The 20,724-nt window shown below is 40.0% G+C and overlaps 1 protein-coding gene across 1 annotated transcript; it reads left to right on the top strand.

Moving 5' to 3' along the window:
- Positions 1-389: 389 nt before the first annotated feature.
- Positions 390-20,136, top strand: LOC104267079 (ADP-ribosylation factor-like protein 8B; the record flags this gene model as incomplete). Its single annotated transcript, XM_009879023.1, has 5 exons — positions 390-470; positions 13,944-14,017; positions 14,456-14,549; positions 16,587-16,654; positions 20,066-20,136. Coding segments are annotated over 5 exons (388 nt in total), but the record flags the coding sequence as incomplete, so codon positions are not given.
- Between the last annotated feature and the right edge of the window lie 588 nt (positions 20,137-20,724).

Here is a 20,724-nt window from a genome sequence, read left to right as displayed (position 1 = left end):
AACCTGGTATAGTCAGTTTGGTTATATTGGGGCTTGACCTAGATGACTTTCAAAGGTTCCTTTCAACCCAAGTCAGTTCTATGATTCTGTATTTTGACATGCTGCTCTCTGGTTTGCTGAAGGATCAGATAAGGAATTATCCAAAGTCTCGTGATTTCTGGGGTGATCTTTGTTGCTGAGGACAATAGAAGATCAGTTTAAAAGGACTGAAATGAGCAGTCTTCCTTTTAGTAACAATGCATTAATTGAAGTGCTGTACAGTGCTTGTGCAGAAAATTAATGTGGTATTTTACAGTGTTGTAAATAAAATTTTAGATTGTGAATGAGAAACTTATCTGCTGTGTGTCAATTATTTTATAATAATAATAATATTTTTTTTTGGATTCTAGTCGGGGCAGTTCACAGAAGATATGATTCCTACAGTAGGCTTCAATATGAGAAAAATAACAAAAGGAAACGTTACCATAAAGGTAGGTGTGCATGTTTGAATTAATACAAAGGGAATAACTAATAGACAAAGTGTTTTCAACTTGGAATGTGAAAACATAGGAAATTTCTTTCAAGATGATAGGATCATCCATCTTTTTCTAGCTCAAAAATAACTTCCTTAAAGCGTGGAGTAGTATTCTCTGTTACATTAATCTTTTTGATTTCTTTATATCCATGCCACGCAGAAGCTTGTTGCACTCTTTTCGGTTAGGAAGGTCATGAAATTCTGAGATATTAAGGGAGCTGAGTTGACGCCTGGAGATGTGTGTCTTGTCTCTCTCACTTGCTCATTTGCACAACTATAAGTGAAATCTGAAACAACTTTGCTCCTAACTGTGCATCTCAGCGGAGAACATGGTTTAGCTTGCATAATGGTAGCTGTATGGAAACAGAACATCTAATCTAAGTCAGTTTTCAAGGAACTATCTCTTAGACCTATAGAGCAATGTCAGTAATGCCCGTTTGGTTGTGATTCCTGCCATAGGCATCCAAGTAGAGAGAAATCACTTAGTAGCATTAAGATGCTCTCTGTTATTTGATTATGAAGGGAGCCTGGTTGATTCATCGAGATCAAATTCTTAACTTCTATCTAAAATCAGGTGATGGGAATACAAGTTTTTGCCTTTACCTTGCCTTTTCCTTCCTGTCCTTCCTTTTCTCTCATTTCTCACTCAGTTCTAAAGATATATTTTTCCTCTGCTTCGATTTGACTCCTGAGCCTAGGGAGGATTCCCTGAAATGACCAATACTGTAAATATAAGCAGTTGTTAACTGTCTACTCATTTTCTCTAAACAGTGAACAGGTAAAGGGTGTTAAAAGGGAAAAATTGACTTCTGTTGGTTGGGAGGTGTTGAAGCTGAACTAAAAAACCCTAAACCCAAAGTGACCATGGTGGTATAAATACTGTGACTGCCTGTCTGTTTCCTGCAAGATAAGTGGTCGATAGAAGTCTGGTTTGGGGTTTTTTTTCAGTGTAGATAGTGTGTGTTTGTTTGTAAGTTTAAAAAAATCAAACTGTCACGTGGCGAGCACTGTAATACTCAATGCAACATGTCCAAACTCTTCTTTAAAGTAAAAAGTCAAGACTAGTATTACTTTACATATAGTGGGCAGCTCTCTGAAAACATAGAGCAATTTATATGGCAGTATGAGTAGGTCTGCATCAGTTGGGCTTTATCTGGGAGAAATGTAGGTTACCAGAATCAAAAGCTTCCCAGCACTAATTCTTGCAGCCAACACTGCGTGCTCAGTTTATTTTGGAGAGCTAGGAGTCAGAAGGAGTAAAAGGTAACTGAACTGGTCTTTCAGGAGACAGAAATAGTCTGCAGGGTGCACATTTTGCTGAGTAACAGTTAGGCAGCTTTTTCTCGGAACTGGAGGCTGCTATTTCATGATGCTTTTTGTTAGTTCTTATGAATGCTATGTTTGAAACCGGTGAAAACCTACAGAATTTCATCCATTATGAGTTTTCAATTCTGGTCTTGGCCCTTCTTCACCTGTTAGCTTCTCCTCATCCCACATGTTCCCTTCTTCCATTGCCTGGTTTCTTGGTGCCTCATTGGTTTGTATATACACACAAATGCCAAACCTTAACCACCTTATTCCTCAAAATACCCACTTCTGTCCCTTAAAAAGGAAGAAGCAACAAATGTCTTCACTTAGCCCAGGAGTAAGTTTGTCAGTGAATGAGGAAAAAAAAAAAGGAATTCTAATCTTGAGTCCTTCTGATTATGTCTCAAAAACCATCCATGTATTGGTGAGCAAAGAGCTGAACTCATCTATAGAAAGAACATAATTCAGCCCAAGAGTAGCTTGGTATGTTCCTGTTTAACTTCTCCCCAAAGAGTGCCTTTTTATTTCAGAATCAGAACTTTGGAGCATTTTCACTTTTGAAGACGAAATTCTGCTTTCCAGACAGAATCTTAATTTGAAGGGAAATAAACCTAGCCCCTCTTAAAAAAAAATGAAAAAAATCACAGAATAACCTTTTAATACACCCAATTCTTCTACCCATGGTAGCACTTCTAAACCTCAATACGATGTTCCTTGTGATAGGGGCAAACTAGACTTACCTTCTGGGAAACCTAAGCAGGCCAGCCTAGTGAGGGTGGCAGAGGTTACAGGTATGCTTTTACAATTCATAAGGGTGGCAGAAATTAAAGGTACGCTTTTATAATTGGCTTAAACAGATTTTGGCGTGAGGTTTTACAGTGTACTTTAAGCCTGGCCCCACACCCTTGCACCCCTTTTCCATCAGCACCAGTGGTCACGTGGCAAAATGCTAGTCAGATGAGCCAACTGACCTAGATGAAAGCAACCGCTGAAAAGCCCCAACAGCCAAGCAATCCCACCCTCATGCTAGTTTTTCCGAGGTCATATTACCCAAGTAGTGTGTTTCCCAAACAGCTGTGCAGTTGCTTGTGGCACCACTGTGTGGGAAAACAGGATACAGACACAGGCAAAATGATCAATTTTGGTGACAGCCTGGATGAGTTGACTTCTGTAGCTGCAGAACACCGTATTTAGAGCACAGAATCTGAATGGGAGGAAGGCAGTCTCTCCATTTGGTGAGGAAAACAAAGTTTTCCTTCATCCTTTGACTCTGGTAGTTGCAGACTTGTAAGCACGAGTAACACTGCCTGTTGGTCGAGGGCTGTCAGAATTATGTGTTCAGTACACACACACAAACCGATTGGATTCAGATAGATCAGTGACAATATTTTAAAAAAATAAATGTTTTGTATTGTTAGGATTTATGAACTTTGGATGGTGTTAAGTTTTCTAGTCCTGTGGTTAATTCATGACTCATATAAGATATGAAAGAGAATTTATGGAGAAGTCAGTGGGCATTGATATCAGAAGGATGCTGTGTTTGATGTGCTAATTATATAGGTTTTCTCCCCCAAAATTGTATTTATTGTACACAAATTAACATGTACACTAGCTATGACAGCAAATCAAATAAAGTATTTACAACAAGAACATCAAAGGTACCGCCGTGGAAGTGCAAATGCGTCCTGAGGCCATGCCATGGTTTCCTGACCTCTTATACATCAATGGCAGATGTGTAAGAGAATGGGACTAATGACAAAATTGTGATTAGCAGTGTGATATGAAGCAGCAAATGCAGAGCGGCTTTGGTGAGTGCCTGGCCTCTGGCCAGGGCCAAACCACCACAAGAGTCAAAAGCAAAAGCTGTTTGTTTCAATGTGAGTAGTCAAGCCGTTTTATGCTTTCACTTATTCAAAGAGATATGTTTTTCTTACTGTTCTTTCAGGCATACAGGCATTCTTTGTCCTCCTGCCTGAGCCTTCCCTTCTCTTTCAGAAGAGTAAGTGTGCTATGAAGCGGTACCTTCTGCCTGAGCTTTAGCAATGCGTCCTGATTCATCCAGGAGAGGATTCTATTTTTGTTATTTCTAAACATCGGTTTCATGCACTTTTCATCACATCTGCCTTGGTTTACTGCTGATCAAAGAAATCCGTAGATGCCACAGTCAGTAAAAAAGTCCACAGCAATAGGAATTTCCTTTCAGTTGCCTTGTTTTCTGTCTTTTGCATAGAAACAATAAGATGGTTGATTTATTGATTTAGAGTTTATACAGAGAAAGCATAGGACAGTTGGAGTGCCACGGAATTGTCAGATGTGGAAGAAAATGAGAAAGCATTGATGGTCCATTCAACTAGACAAAAATCATTTACAAGTAGACTGAGTCTTCAAGATAAAAGTATTTTTTGAGCCAGGATACTTGAGGTAGGTCAAGATGACTGATAACTTTGTACTGGAGTTGTCGACACAAAATGATACTGCAAGATGAAGTTCATGCAGGAAGGTGTGTGAGTTTCTGTCAAACTGTGACTTGTTTTATCCTTTGGTTTCAAGTCATGTTATACAAAGATTTTAAAACAGTTGTTAAGAATAAGGGGATAATGTTGACATTATTAGTGTGTTTGTAAATTTCGAAAAAGGTTACTTGATTTGGAAGCCAGTCTGCACAGGAAAATAATGTATCTTAACCTATTCTCACAGTCTCTCTGTTACAATGGCATACAGTGAGAGTAAAAGGTGTAGGGGAATATGGCTCTTCTGTACAGATTATTATTTCCTTAAAAGCCTATCAAGATAAAGTACTTGTACACCACTATTCCTGTTTCAAGTTAAGCTGTTTACAGCCTAATTGCTGTATAAAGTTTCCAAAATAACTATGAGAAGAATGACATCATTTGTTGATGACTGAAGAATGGCAAGGGAGATGCCTCTTCCTAAAATCCTTTGCTGAGCTAGTTGCAGCCTAGTCAGCAAAGATTCAGCATGCACTTTTCTTTAACCTTTTGATCCCAACAAAGCCGGTTACCTTGTCATAGAAATATTCTGATACCAAGCTGTCAACTATTATTAAAATTCCTGGATAAAGTGTTACTTTGCTAAACATGTGAAGTCCTCTAAACATGGCAGAAATGGTTTTCATGGTAAGCAGACAGGTCTTGTGCCTGACCTTTTTCAAAGGTGTCAGGGCACATTGCAAAACAGGATCGGTTAAACTTTACTGTGCCAGTGAGGCTGAGAAACCATCTGGGTCAAAAAGCCATCAAGTGACAAAATGGTATTCCAGAAGCATAAGACTGATCACCTTAGGCAAAGTAAGTTGCAACACCAACAAGTAGGTGTTACTAATCCTTTATCTGTTTTTTACTGTGTTTTCGGGTAGGCCACTAAGACAGAAGTGCTGTGCTAGGGCAGCATCACCACCTGGTTTATTTACTGCAGTTCTATTTCTAGATTCCAGAAAACAAAAAGAACAAAGTAGCCCACAGTTGTCTTTACTTTCTTCCAATTTTGACAGTCACTAACATGCCCTTGTGTATGAGTATTTACCTGAACCACACTGCAAGAAAAACACTGATTTATGCAAACAAACCTTTTGTAGGAAGATGCCAATTTCATGTGCTCTTTAATCAAAGTTGAGCATGATCAGAAATGTAAAGCTGTCAGCTTTAACTATGAATTGTCAAATTTTGACTTGTCAATGTATTTAGTAAAACCTGTCACCTGTTATTTCTAAAAAAACTGGAGGCAGAAAGGAAAGATTTTTACCAGGCAGTGTTTTAAATCTAAGCAGGAAGCTTTATGGATTTTGACGTTGTGATGGAGATATTAAATTACAGGATGATTTCCAGCATCAAAATACCTAATGTACTACAACTTGGGGCTTTGTTAAAACTATTTTGATGAAGTTCATAACAACAGAAAAAAAAGAATCTATGACTGAATTAATTTTGGATTTTAATTCTAACCAGCTCAGTATTAGTAGTCATTTTGCTTTGGTGAGATTTTCTGCTTAATAAGCTAGACAAGTAGCTAAAAAATATCTTTTAACAAAGCAAATTTCGAGAGCCTCAGAAGACGTGCATCGCGACCTGTTATTTTAAATGATAGTGAAGCTCTGGCCAATCAACCTTTGATTCTTGCAGCAGTGATCTTAGAACATTCTCAGGTGTAGAAAGGAAACGGAGCAACACAAGACTTTGCAGGTGCACAGGCAGTACAACCGCTACCTTTTTTCTTGCTCTTGCACTTCTTTTTCTTAAAATAGCCCTGCCCGCTGGTTTGTGCACCCTCCCTGGATGTTTCGGTGGAGAGGGGGCGGTGGGCAGCCCCCCGGAGGTCTGGCTGGGGCAGCCGGGCTGGGCTGCAGGTCCCTTCGGCTGTCACCGCTAGAGGCCAGTGTCCCCCCGCCGGAGCTGCAGCCCCGCCATCCTGCGGGGTTTGCTGGGATGTGGCAGGGAGGGAGGAGGAGGATAATCTTGCTCTGTGCGGTCCTCGTCCAGCGTCCTTCGTAGTAGCACTCTGTCTTCCTCTGAGTTAGTAGAGTTTCCAAGTCTCCAAACATCCTCAGAGAAAGAGAATCCTCCCGCTTGATCCCACTGCTCAACATCTTACCTGTCACGTCATTGTCTCAATTGCACTGAGTACTACAAACCTCTGTGTGTACGGGCAGTGCAGCTCCAGCAGCGTTGCAGCAAGTACTGGCTATTCCATATGGCTTGGGTCACTCTGAAAAGGCTGCTCTGAATATCTGGGCTGATTTCAAGATTTTTATAAAGAATTTTTGTGAAATATCCCAATGATTTATGATAGTCGTGTGTACTGCTGGATTCAGAAGGGCTGTGATCCATAGCAGGAGGTCCATTTGTTAGAGGCATACCCAAGGGATTGTTTAGCATCTTCATTAGTGACATGGATGATGGGACAGAGTGCACCCTCAACAAATTTGCTGATAAAACCAGGAGCAGCGGCTGGGACAGCAAAGAGTTGTGCTGCCATCCAGAGGGACATTGAAAGCCTGGAGAAACGGGTTGATGGGACCCTTATGAAGTTAAAGTACAAACTCCTGCACCTGGGAAGGATCAGCCCCAGGCACCGCTACAGGCTGACTGGCTGGAAAGCAGCTTTGGCGAAAGGGACCTGGGGGTCCTGGTGGACACCCCGTTGACCATTGCAGTCAGTGTACCTTTGCTGCTGAGAGACATTCTGAGCTGCATTAGAAAGAGCTTTGACAGCAGATCAAAGGAGGTCATCCCTTCCTTTGCTCAGCATTGGTAAGGCCATACCTGGGGCACTGTTTCCAGTTCTGGGCTCCCCAGTAGAAGAAGGATGTGGAAGTACCGGAGAGTGTGTAGCGAAGGGCTGTGAAGGTGATTACAGGACTGAAGCATCTCTTATATGAAGAGACGCTGAGATATCTGAGACTGTTCAGCCTAGAGAAGAGAAGGCTCAGGGTGACCTCATCAGCGTAGCCGAAAAGATGTAGCCCGACTTTTCCCAGTGCTGCCCAGTTGCAGGACGAGTGGCACAAATTGAAATATGAGAAATTCCATTTAAACCATAAAAAAAGGCATTTTTACTGTGAGGATGATCGAACAGTGGAACAGGTTGACCAGGCAGGTTCTGGAGTCTCCATCCTTGGAGCAGTCTGCTCTAGGTGACCCTACTTTGACCAGGGCTGGTTGGGCTATACAATCTCCAAAGACTACCACTAGCCTTGATGGTTCTGTGATTTTGTAAAAAAAGGAATTAAATGAGGGTTAGAGAGTGATTTGGGGAATGAATAAATATGGACCATACTCAGAATTACTGAATGATCAGCTAAGAAGGAAAAGCATGAAAGCGCTCTGCAATCTGATAATTTGCGAAGAGGAACTTTGGAGACTGTATCTGTGCTAGTTGTGCTCTGCAAAGTGTGAGACGAGATGGGAACATCTACAGGGTCAAGCAGAGGCCAGTATCCTGAGACAGAACAGGTGGTGTGGAATGTCTTGCCAGTCATTCAGAGTAGCTGTTAGGACACCTAAAAGTGAGGACCAAGAGTTAATCTCAAGGAGTCATCTAAACCAAACTTGTGCTCTGAGGTGAATCGGATGTTTACCCATAATTGTTTCTTAAAATTTGTTCTTCCGTGAAGAAGGTTCTAGAATATCCCTTGTTTTGTACAATGTTCTTTCACTGTTGTTAGAAAGCTTTTTTCCTGTTATCTAACATGAGTCGCTGTCATCACAAATTGGGCTGCCTTTTTTTTCTTTTCTATATCTGGCAGCCATTTCCTGTGAAACATTATGGTTTTGCATTTTTCTCCCCTCTGTATGGGTCATATTTTCAAAATCTCTTCTTGCCCTTCCTTTTCTCATCTGAACTTTTTGAAATTTATCTGGGTCTGTTGTACAGACTGATTTAAGATCTGCAACACTGTTGGAACCATAATTTAGTTTGTAAACTGCTCAAGCTTTTTGTCCTGCACCTCTGCCTGGTTATTATCCATTTTGTGTTAGTGTATTTGGTTCCCTCTATTCAAATGTAGCATTCTGAGCTTGCGTATGTTAAATCTCAGCTGCATTGTTTCAGACCGTCCCTCTAGTTGGTCTGGATACTTTTGGATTCTGATCTTTTCTTTTTATTCTCTCCTGGCTTGAAGCTACCTGCGACGTATATAAACATATGGTCTATTCCAGCATCCTGTTGGGATCCACGAATGCTGCCCCTGGTTAGCTCTGTCCTCAGTAGCTTCACCTTGTTGATAAATGCTGGGAATCTGTCAGGGATGCTCAGACTTGACAGAGGTAAAGGACAAGGGGGACACATGGGGAGAGTGCCAGGGAGCTGCTTTGTGGGATTAAATCTGTCATGGGAGAATGTTTGTTCCCTGTCTAATCTACCAGTATTAGATTACCTTTTCCTAGCTTTCATACTGTCATACATCCTCCTGGCTTTTCCCTGCTCTTCAGCAAATACTCCGTTTTGCTTTCATGGTTATATATTCTTCAAGGAGAAACAAAATTAATAATCACTACAGTAGTTATTGATCGGCTGCTTTGAGCTATCATTGTCCTTGCTTCTGGTCTCCTTGCCCTCAAATGCAAGTTCTGCCTACATCTTATAACTTCTAAATGCTTGCTTTCACTAGAATCTCTTGGAGTTTTATGTTGAGAGACTTATTCGTGATCATGTGAAAAGGGAGTGCAAAGGTTTGCATGTGTACTTGCAGAATGGGGGCTTCCTACTTTTGGGGAGGACACAATATTGAGGCTAGGATGTATTTACCCCTTCTATTTAGAGGTGTGCTAACATCTTAATTGAGAGGATTAAAGTCTTATTTCTATAGTTGAGTTCCCTGATACTCCTCTGCCTAGAACATAACGTGGAGGTAAGCAGCACAAGGTTCAAAAAACAGCTTCTGAGAACAGACTTTATTTTTGTGTCCTGTTTAAAATACACCTGTTGATCCTTCCAACCTTGTACCTTGTGTCTGGTAAAATGGCAGATACACTCCGGTCATTGAGAAGTAACTGCTCGTGTTTAAATGCCCCCGCACTTGTTTTCAGGAGTTGAAGATACTCAGCCAGTTTGTGTTGCAAGTCGAAGTTGATTTCCAGTTCTTCTGTGAAAGTGCTATGATTAAATTAAGTAATTACAAACTGTGAAGTGTGCATATAGTCATTTTTCTGTCTGACCTGACTAAAATAAAATACCTAGTTGCAAAAACTGTTTAAAAGTTGGACTTCATTGCCAGTGAGGAGTGACAACAGGGTTCTGCCAAGGAACAAAACTGATTTCAAGGAATGTAGTGTTCTGGGAAGAAAATGTAGCCTGCAGAAAATGTAGCCATGTGTGGCATATTTTTTTGGCTTTAAGAGCAACTGTAAAGGCATTTCCAGAATATAGGATGATAGGTAAGTAATAAATATTCCAAGGTAGTAAGGTATTGTAGCTTTCATAATGGAGTATATGGTCGGTACTACAAGTTTTATATCCACAGGGCAATTTACTAAAAAAAATAAGCTTGGTTGATTTAGCTCTTTTTATTTTTCCTGTTTATTAGATGGGGAAGCTAAACATTATTGGTTGAAGACTCCAGTCTAGAATAGGTGACTATTTAGGATTTGTCTCCCTTGAGCTTATCCAGGTGAAAAGGAGGGAGACCAACCTCAGCCAGTTCTCTAAATTTGGTGGAGAGCAATGAGTGCTTTGCAAGAAAGTTTCACCTGGTAGGCAAGGTGGGTAAGGCATAGGGAATTATTTCCCATTGTGAGTGCCCTTTCAACTCTTCAGTAGCCACAGAGAGATTTTAGTCACTTGGATTAAGATGCCTACATTTTAGGTGGTGGAGTTGAGGGAAATAAATCCCGTGCTTTCCAGTTCCTCCCTGTCTTAAGACATTGATTTGACGATGAATACAATGACCATGCTTGCTGTATTTGCATGAAGCCCGTTAGTTACATCTCGGTGTACATGGGCCTGTCTTTGTACAATGTGATGTTGGACGTTGCTGTGTTTAGAATTTCCTCACTTCTTTGTTCCAAGGTTAGGTTTTGTAGCTGGTATTTGGTGAATACTTCCAACCAGAAAGATGTATTTCTGAGTCTAGATATTGGTAGTGTTGGATTCAGCTTGCAAATTAAGATGCCTGAGTGTAAACAGCTATATGTGTGCAGTGAGGGTTAGGCTTCTTTAGAGTCAGAGGAGCTCTAGTCGGTACCATCAAGCCTAGAGCATAATTCTGTCATCCTGAAGAAGACATTACGTCTGGTCAGCTGAATAGCTGTCAAGGAGTCACTGACTACAGTGAGATCCTGGGTACTGAACCCATACATTGACATCGCGATACAAATCTGTCGTTGTACACATCTCTGCCCACAAGGAGTATCCTACCTGGTATGTCTGAAAAATAAAGCAATGTAAAACTGACATCTAGAAAATACTGCTTTTACCTTCCTGCAGCTCTCTAATTTACTGTCAAGCCCTCCCACTATATAAGCTAATTAATAGAAATGCAGCTAGAGTGTTAAGAAGCCTTCCTGTAACAGAAAGCTTTCAGAAACCTTTGAACTTATTCCGCAGCTACGTTTTTGCTCGTCATGATACCTCTGTGCAAAAGAAAAAGATTTGCTCCTTTAACGTAGCTGATAGCTGCAGTCCTGAGGAGCCTTAGAGCCACATGGAGTATGGAAATTGAACAAAAGATATATCCAAAGAGATACCTCTTTTAGAAGAATTTGATTTAAGGTATAATGAGTGATTATTCTGAACTATAGTGGTTAATGTAGTTTACAAATTAAAACATTGAATTTTTTTATGAGGGTGTAGACCTGCAAGCACAATAAGAATTACTACTCTACAGGATGAGACAGGAACAAATAAAATAGTGATCTATAAAATGGACTAAGAATAAGATCCATGCCTTAGAGATTGAGCCTAAACAACAACTTAGATTTTAATTTGAGGCAGTGGTACTGGACATTGAAGAAACTTCTTCTCTGTTTGGTTTGGTCATCTGTGTGCACTTTCTGGTTCTTAAGATCAGCTGGTCTTCTGGAGATAAAATTGCCTATTAAATATGACAAAAAATTTGTTTCTGAGGGTCCAGCGAAAGCCATGGGAACAATGTGAGGCCCATTCTCTTTAAAAACACCCAGACAAACGAAGCTTTTTATGGCTAGCTGTATGTTTGCCGTTACGGTGCAGTCTCCTGCCTCTGCTGGTTCTCACTCAGAATGTACTTTTAACCTGTGTACTAAATAAATACACTAGGATACAAAACCAGGTGATGTACAAAACATGCAAGGCAAGAAAACTTCTTTACTGCTAAAACTTCCCCCCTTTCATTCTTGGGTGCCTCTTACATTCTCACAGTTCTGTCTGTTCAGTCATTTACAGTGGAGATGGTTTGGGACAGATTTTTTTTTTAATGAGGTAGTTAACTCTGTCTTGGCTATTCAGTATAATAATGAGTGTTAGAAAGTAGCTACTAGCACCATTTTAATTTCAGAGGCAAAGAGGTGGGGATTTTTTTTTATTTAATGCGTTTATTTTCTTTACCTGTTTCAGATAATTATAACTTGATATATTGATATAAAATGGGTTCCCAAGCACTATTAAAAACACAGTCTATCTTGTGGACTTCGTGTTGTAGTTTAATGAATAGCTGAATATCTTATGAGAAAAACTGACTGGAAAATATTTATCTTTACGTTGTTTCAAGATGACTCTTTCTCCCAATGAGAATAATACCTGTTCTTCAGTGCAATTTAATATAATACAGATACATTATTTCAGCAAACAGGGACAAACCTAGTCTTTCTTCTATCTTGTGTTACTTATTTTGTGATTAGTCCAGGCTACATCATCTTGTAGATTTTTCTGGCTACCAGGAATAATCTCCGTCAGTCTCCAAAAATCTAATCTTACTACTGGCCTTCCTTTTCCCTTTCTTTTTTCTCTGATCTACCAAGAAAATAATTCGGTTTCTTTTTCCAGACACACAGATGTGCACCAGATGGTTACTGATAGTTTCAAGGTCCTGATGAGTTATTGGAATAATTAGTGTTGGTGTGAGGTTTGTCATCTAACTGTAATACTGAACTGTGTGCTCATCTCTTTCAAGCTTTTAAAATAAAAGGTTTATTTTATTAAGACTTTTGAAACAACGCTTCAAATGTCAGTGCAGGTAGTAATTGATACCCAGTTCACGGTCAAAAGTTCACTCAGCTCTCTTTAATGTGTAAAATTCTTGGTCTTATAAAGGAGATCAAAGGCAATCTGCATTTAGGTGATACATTATTTTTATGCCAGAAGGAACAGTAAGATACCAATCAGGGAATGTTTTTAGTGGTGAATTGGGAACTGTTTTTAAAATATGAATATAAGGTGTTGAAAATGATAGGGAAATTGATACATAAATATGATTTATGAATTGTGGAATTAAAATTATAGTCCACATTAGTTGAAAAAGGCCTTATCCCAAGGGTCTATTAAGTCTTGCTCTTTGCTGCAAGTCTTTGTTGCTACAATGTGTTTAATATGGTTGGATTTATAAATATGAGAAATTTACTTCAGTGTATGTTACTTACAAATCTAATCTGTGCTGTAATGGATATGCCTCTCAGATCTAGTATTGTTTTGATAGCTCACTCTGATTAAAATAAGAAATAATTACTTCTCTTTGACGTAGGAACAAATCCTTTCATTTTTCAGTGTTCATCACTACTGTAGTGTGTCACTTTTAACACAGCTGTCTGGATGTAGCTGCAACAGCTACATCGTCACGCCTGTATTTTTTCCCTACTATTTTCATCTTGGAAAGTTTTGAAACAAGATTATTGTAATCCACCAAAAATACTGATTTTTTTTCAGCAAAGAGGAGTAAATAACTCCTGTACAGAAAAAATAATGTACTAGCCTTTTAACGATAAGGACTTCAGTGATATTGTCGGACACTAAGAGCATGCATAAGTATTTGCAGGATTGGAGCTTTATAAAATCCCAAGCAGAATTTGAGCTTCCTTTCCTTAAGATTCACTGATTAATCACTTCAAGCCTACCCTACACTACTCTTTCCATTCTGGTTCTGATCAGTTAATCCATGCATCTTTTAAAGCACTTTTGATGAACAAATGGGAGAGCTGTGGAAGTACTGGAGCTCACTAGAGTATATCATCCTTTATGTGGACTCAATTTGCTCTCTGACCAGCTCTTTATTTACTTAATATCTGTCTGTCCTTCTGAAAGCTGGATGCATTCTTAACTCAGGTCTTCCTGGCCCCATAGAAAATGCAACTTTATACAACTGTGCTATTTTTTCTGGGTTTTAGACTATATTTGCAGAATTGGTATCTGAATAAGACTTTTCTTGCAGTGGATGGTGCAGTTCTCCAAATGGACATTTGGAGCCACTAAGGTCACAGGACTGACTGACTTCCCCTGCAAACATGCCTGGTCCCTGCCATTGACTGGAAGGGGATGAGAAGACCAGTCTTTTGAGGAAGGTCGCTTAAAAAAGTGACTACCTTTAGGCATTGTCAGTACAACCTGCATACTCCATTCAAAAGTTCTTTTGTTGTGTTCTGTTAGTACGCTATAGTTCAAAAATGTTTTGAGGTTGGGATGTTCTTCCCATTTCCAGGTATGGGACATTGGAGGACAGCCAAGATTTCGAAGCATGTGGGAGCGTTACTGCCGAGGAGTCAATGCAGTTGTGTAAGTTTTCTTGTGTATACCCATAGAAAAATATATTTTAAAATGCATATTATTAACAATTCAGGTGGAAAGACCCATGGTTGGACTCGATGATCCCAAGGGTCTTTTCCAACCTGAATTGTTCTGTGATTCTATGGTTCTATGGTAATATAAATATACTTTTCTTCGGGTCCATCTACGTCACATAAGAAGACCCAACACTGTAAAAGTACTGTGTTCCGGCAACCCAGCTATAAGTAACTGCATATTCCAGACCACTTTTTCCTCACAGCCTGTACTGAATTCGTATCTTCCTCTGTTAATAAATGCAGCCTTATACAATTCAGTACTGTTTTGATGCTGTTGTCAATGCAAACACATTTCTCATGTTTCAAATGTTTTAATGCAAATTTCTGCAAGTAATAGACAATACCATAAATAACTATATTCCCATTGCAGTTATATGGTGGATGCAGCAGACTTAGAAAAAGTAGAAGCTTCAAAGAATGAGTTACACAGTTTGATAGATAAGCCACAATTGCATGGAATTCCCGTAAGTATTTTGATTATTATTCTTACCTGAATGTAGACAGTGGCCTAGGACTCTTGAAAATACTGGATCTAAATGTGGTACATTGAGCGCTCTTAAAAAAATTAATGTCAAATTTTTTTCAGAGGACTCAGTATCTTCTCAGTGCTGCGGTGTTTGTACATTTTCTAGTCTAAAGGTCAGAATAGATTTGGGGAAAAAAAATCATTTTTACATGGCTTGTCAGGCAGTAATTGCTTCCAGTCAGTCCCCTTGTTGGCTGGGTTTGAACCAGTGACCCAGGTATGTTTCTGGCAGTATCTTAAGGCATATGAGATTTGTCTTCCTGAAGATTGGCAGATACTGACATCGGATAGTGTCTTCTGCTTCCAGAGATTGTGGAGGAGCTTGAATTTTTACATGTCCAGACTTTTTCTTGACTTTTTAGTTTTCCAAACTGAACAGTATGGAAAAATGCAAATATGCATCTGTTCTCCGGTAGGTGTCAAAGAACAGTATATTCTGCTGAAATTCTAGTGAGGAATTACGGAGGTAGAGAGTAGAGTTGTTTAATTAAATGTAATCTGCCAATTTAGAGCTGGTAGGTATCAGTCAGATTAGTGTTGATCTTTGATGCTGACATCACCAGGCGAGAGCTCATACCTTTGATCATAAGGAAGAATTGATGGCTCTTGCTTACCCCCTTTTTTGTAAGCAAATATTTGGACACTTGGCCAGTGCAAGTGATCAAATTCATTCGAGAATGAGTAGACCCACAGCCAACGTGAAGTCATTGTGAGAATGAAGATCTCACACATCTGTTCTCAAAGGCGAATTTTTCAAGGGACTCTCCCTCTTGCTTTAATTTTTGCCATTATTGTTGTGCTTTTTTAATATTAAGTACATATTGAATAAATCCTACATAAATCTACAGTCAAGCTATTAATGGAGAGTGATATTGTCTATTCTTTGAACTGTTTTCACATCCTATTTTACTTCTTACTTTTCCTTCCTGAAATGATAGGTCTCTCATGTCTTCAGAAATATTTAATTAAGTTCCTTTCCTTTTATGTGTTATAATATCACATTCCAATTGCCCAGCCTGACCAGCACGGTAATTTCCAGGCTCCAGTAATGTGTTTTTTACTTACTTTTATTTCATAGGTAGTAACTAGTATTGAACTTTCTTCAATTTATTGCACTCAGGCTTTGGCATTATAGATTTTAAGATAGCTTTATTAATCTGAGACTGCAAGTGATGTGTTTTGATATGTTCCAGGTTCATGGGAAGTAGTTAGACAGTCCTGACTCAGAATTGTAACGCATCTGGAAAACAATAGTGCAATTATAATAAGAAAAACCTTCCATTGCTTACTTTATCTTAGAATGTGCTCAACCTATTTATCTGACATTAAATTACTTGACATAAAATTATACTTAAGTATTGCATAGGAACTCCAAGTTCCAGCATCTATTCAGCAGAGTTTCTGCATTTCTCAGACTTAATTCCTAATAGTTGCCTTTCTGATTTCTACCATGGAGGCCTGCAGTAGAGGAAGAGGAATCAGTCATTTGCAGGTGCTTGGGTCGTACGTGATTTGGATGCCTGGCTGGTCAATATGTCAGCATTAAGAAGCAGGGGAGCAAAACTGTAGAGAGAAACATGCTGGGGCCCTACTTTTGATTAACATGAGTCTGGTCCCGTGAACTGAATGTCCATTGGTGGCTTGAGTGCACGTGGTGCATGCGCTCTTCCAGGTTTAGCTGCATGCAATCTGCCGTCCAGAATGGAGAGATTTTCTTCCAGAGGAGAATTCTGATACTAATACACCCAGAAATAATTGGATCCAGCATTCAGAGGGAGTGCATACAGTATCTGACTCTGACTAGGAGCTGGGTTTCCATGGTGCTCCTACAGTCACGGCTCATTTTGAATAGGTCAGCTCTTGGCATTCTAAATGCTTAGCTGGAAGATCAAAAATAGTGCCAACAAATGGTTAAAGATAAAAACAAACTTTTATTGCTCCTGGATTTAACATAAATGTAAATGATTTCTTTCAGGTGTTAGTCCTTGGAAATAAAAGAGACCTTCCAGGTGCACTGGATGAAAAACAGTTAATTGAGAAACTGTAAGTAGCTGGCCTGTGTAAAAAGCTGAGACACTGTGAAATTTGATGTGTAAGAGAAAATCATTGGTAGTCTATGGCAATAACCACCTACAACAGATTCCATTTTGCGTTCTCCAGATACTCCGCTCTGAACTCTGCTGGGAGCTGAGGTAGCAATCTAGGCTGGTAACTGACTGCAGTAGAGTTGAACCTCTTGATTATTATTTCAGTTGTATAAAGTTGTTTCAGATAATCCTGTTTTCCCATCACTGAAGATACAACTGCTATAGATAGTAATAGGCTTACTTACTTCCACTTTTCCGAGTACATTATAGTGGCAGTTTAATGCTCAAATGACATTAGAGCAGAACTATTTCAAACTACTGTCTGTAAATTTAAGCAATTCAGATGCTTCTGGCGTGTATCCAAAGCGTATACTTATGGATTATTGAAACCAACTTAACTAAATGTATTGCAAGGGCAATTGCAAAGAAAATACACAATTGTGTAAAAAATGGCCAACATAAGACTAATTTTGCAGTGTAGGATTCTGTGTCTCATATCTCACAATTTCAATCAGTAGGAAACAAGGTGATGTTTCAGTATAGAAGGATGGTCCAAAGGCCAAGCAACTAAACAGTGTCTTAGGAAACACAGAACGACTGAGGTTGGAAGGAACCTCTGGAGGTCATCTTGTCCACCCACCTGCTCAAGCAGAGCCACCTAGAGCTGATTGCTCTGGACCGTGTCCAGGCGGCTTTTGAATATCTCCAAGGATGGAGACTTTGCAAGCTCTCTTGGCAACCTGTGCTAGTGCTTGGTCACCCTCAGAGGTAAAAAGTGTTTATGTGCAGAGTGTGTTTCAGTCTGTGCTCATTGCCTCTTGTCCTGTCACTGGGCTCCATTTTCTTTACAGCCTCCCTTCAGATACTTGTACGTATTAATGACATGCCCCCTGAGCCTTCCTTTCTCTAGGCTAAACAGTCCCAGCTCTCTCAGCTTTTCATAATATGTGAGACGCTCCAGTCCCTTAATGATTTTAGGGGCCCTTCCCTGCACTTTCTCCAGTAGCTTCACAATCCCTGTTGTACTGAGAAGCCCAAAACAGGACACAGGCCTTTAGGTATTGCCTTGCCAGTGCTGAGTAGAGGGGAAGGATCACCTCCCTCAGCCTGCTGACAACACTTCTCCTAATGCAGCCCAGGATACTATTAGCTTCTGTTTTTTTTTTTCCCACACTGCTAGATCATGTTTAATTTAGTGTTCACCAGGACCCCCGAGTCTTTTTCTGCAAAGCTGCTTTCCTAGGCTGTTGGCCTCTGGCAGGTACTGGTGCCTGGGGTTCTTCCTCCCCAAGCGCAGGACTTTTCATTTCCCTGTGTTGAACTGCATGAGACTTCTGTCAGCCCATTTCTTCAGCCTGTGGAGGTCCCTCTGGATGGCACCATAACTCTCTGCTCTATCAGTCACACCTCCCAGTTTTATATTGTCAGCAGACTTGCTGAGGGTACCCTCTGCCCCATCATCCAGATCTCGAATTAAGGTGTTGAATAGGATTGGATGCAATATTGATCCCTGGGGCTCACTGCTATTAACTGACCCCCAACCAGTCTTCAGGCCACTGATTGCCACCCTCTGGACCTGACTGTTCAACCAGTTTTCAGTCTACCTCACCATCTGCTCATCCTCAGCTTCTCTGTATTATGGGAGTCAGCATCAAAAGCCTTACTGAAGTCAAGGTACACAATATCCACTGCTCTTCTCTCATCTACCCAGCTGTAGATTTCATTGTAGAAGGTTGGTCGAGTTGGTCAAGCATGATTTCTGCTTTGTGAATCTATGCTGACTACTCCTGATCACCTTCTTGTCCATCACATGCCTGGAAATGATTTCCAGGATTAGTTGCTCCATCACCTTCCCAGGAATCAAATTGTGACTGATTGCCATGTAATTCCCTGGGTCCTACTTCATGATCTTTCTAAAGATAAGAGTGACGTTTGCTTTCTTCCCAGATTCAGGCACTTCTCCCAGTTGTCATGATTGTTGAAGGATTATTGAGAGTGGCCTCACAATGACGTCAGCCAGCTCACTGATCACTCATAGGTGCATCCCACTAGGGCCCGTGGACTTCTCTCTGTCCACTTTGCTTATGTATGCCCTGATCTCATCCTCTTCCATCAAGGTTACTGCTTACTTGCTCCAGAATTTCCCCTTGCTCTCTGGGGCCTTGGGTTCCTGCAGGTTAATCTTGCTAGGAAAGGTGGCATTCAGTACTTCTGCCTTTTTCATATCCTGTGTAACCAGGTCCCTTCTCTCGCTGAGTAATGGGCCCACATTTTCTCATCTTCTATTTGTCCCTCACATACCTACAGAAGCCTTTGTTGCCTTTGTTTGGGCTTGGTGGGGCTTTGGCTGTCCTAACTGTCTCTGAATGCTTGGACAGTGTTTCTATGTTCCTGCTAGGTTATCTGTCCCTGCTTCCACCTGCTCTATGCTTCTTTTTGTGACTGGGTTTTGCGAAGAACTCATCATTCATCCACTTACACCTCCTGGCTTTTTTCCAGACTTGTTAGGATGGGCTACTCTTGAGCTTGGAGATGATCCTTGAATTTCAGCAAGCTTTTTGGGGCCCTTCTTTGCTTCAGGTCCTTATCCCTTGGAATTCTTCCAAGCAGATCCTTGAAGAGGCTGAGTTTGTTCTCCTGAAGTGCCAGGATGTCACTATTTAGTTCTTTATTAGAGTCTCTTGTGTGAGCTCAGGACGCCTCCCTTCTCAATGCCTCCACTCCCCATCTGCTCCAGGAACGTCATCTGTTTCCTGCATGTCTGTGTCAGCTGTGTGAGGATAAATAAAATGAAAAAAATAACAAAGTTCTCAGAAATGCTGAGAGGGATGGGGAGATTCCCAGAAAGAAACAGAAGTTTCAGAAAGAAACAGAAGAATCAGTTTCTTCCTGAATGTAGAGGTATCCTTTCAGTAGGAGTCAGATCTGGTGTATTTAAGTGTGATATAATAAACCTTCTGAAGATTAGTGGTGTGATCATTTGAGTACTGTTACTTGATTCTAAGTGTTATTAGAAAAATTTTGAATTCTAAGTAAAAAGGGTGAAAGGTGAATGCTAAGACATGGTAATGTTACTTGGTTGCCATTACAAAATGTTATTTTCATGTTACGGATTTCTATGCTGTTATTATTTACTGTTATACTGACTTAATGATAAATTTGAATCTTTATAGTTTGGAAATTTGATTCTTTATATTTTAGGAAATGTGGGTGGTTTTGTATGCAGTAGCATATTTTACAAATTCAGTACCTGAGAACAGAATTGAACCCACTGAGTAAAAAGCAAAAAAAAAGTAATTTAATGGAAATTCCTGTTGTCAGTTTTCGTAGAGTTCTAACACTACTTATTTTATTTTTGTTTCTGTAGAAACCTTTCAGCAATTCAAGACAGAGAAATCTGTTGCTATTCTATTTCTTGTAAAGAAAAGGATAACATCGGTAAGCCGCTGCTTCTTACAGCATCATCAGTGCATGCTTTGTTAAAAACATTAATGAGGTTTGAATATCTTGCTCCAATATATAACCAGAAATCTCAGTTTACTTTGAAAGATTTTGTTGCAAATACTGTATTTGTATTAACGTCAAAGTACATGTAATTTAATTGTCACTTGTGTAGAATAACTGCACATACTTAGTTCCATGAGAAGTTAAGATATTAATTTGACAGGGGCCTTGGAAAAGTGTACTAAAAACCTGAAGTAATTGAATGCCTCACAAAAAATATGTTACCTTTGAAAAAATGGTAACTGGATACAAAGACCTTCCACTAGGTGGTACTTTAGAAAAATTGGTGTTTTGCTTCACACACAGTTTTGTTTTGTAAGCTTTACATGCATGGGGCTGCACGGCACTGTTCTTCAAACGGAGGGACTAGTGCTTTTGTCATGCTGGAGATGCACAGAGTGTATCTGAAGTCAGTGAGGACCTATAAAAGCCCCATGAAGTTGTCTTCCATCTGCCTTGGCTTTTTACCCTTTCCGCCCACCCCTTTCTTCCACTTTCACAGAATCACAGAATTGTTGAGGC

The sequence above is a fragment of the Apaloderma vittatum genome, unplaced genomic scaffold (assembly GCF_000703405.1).
Source record: "Apaloderma vittatum isolate BGI_N311 unplaced genomic scaffold, ASM70340v1 scaffold23541, whole genome shotgun sequence".
Classification (NCBI taxonomy): Eukaryota; Metazoa; Chordata; class Aves; order Trogoniformes; family Trogonidae; genus Apaloderma; species Apaloderma vittatum.
This window is presented reverse-complemented; position numbering and strand designations above follow the sequence as displayed.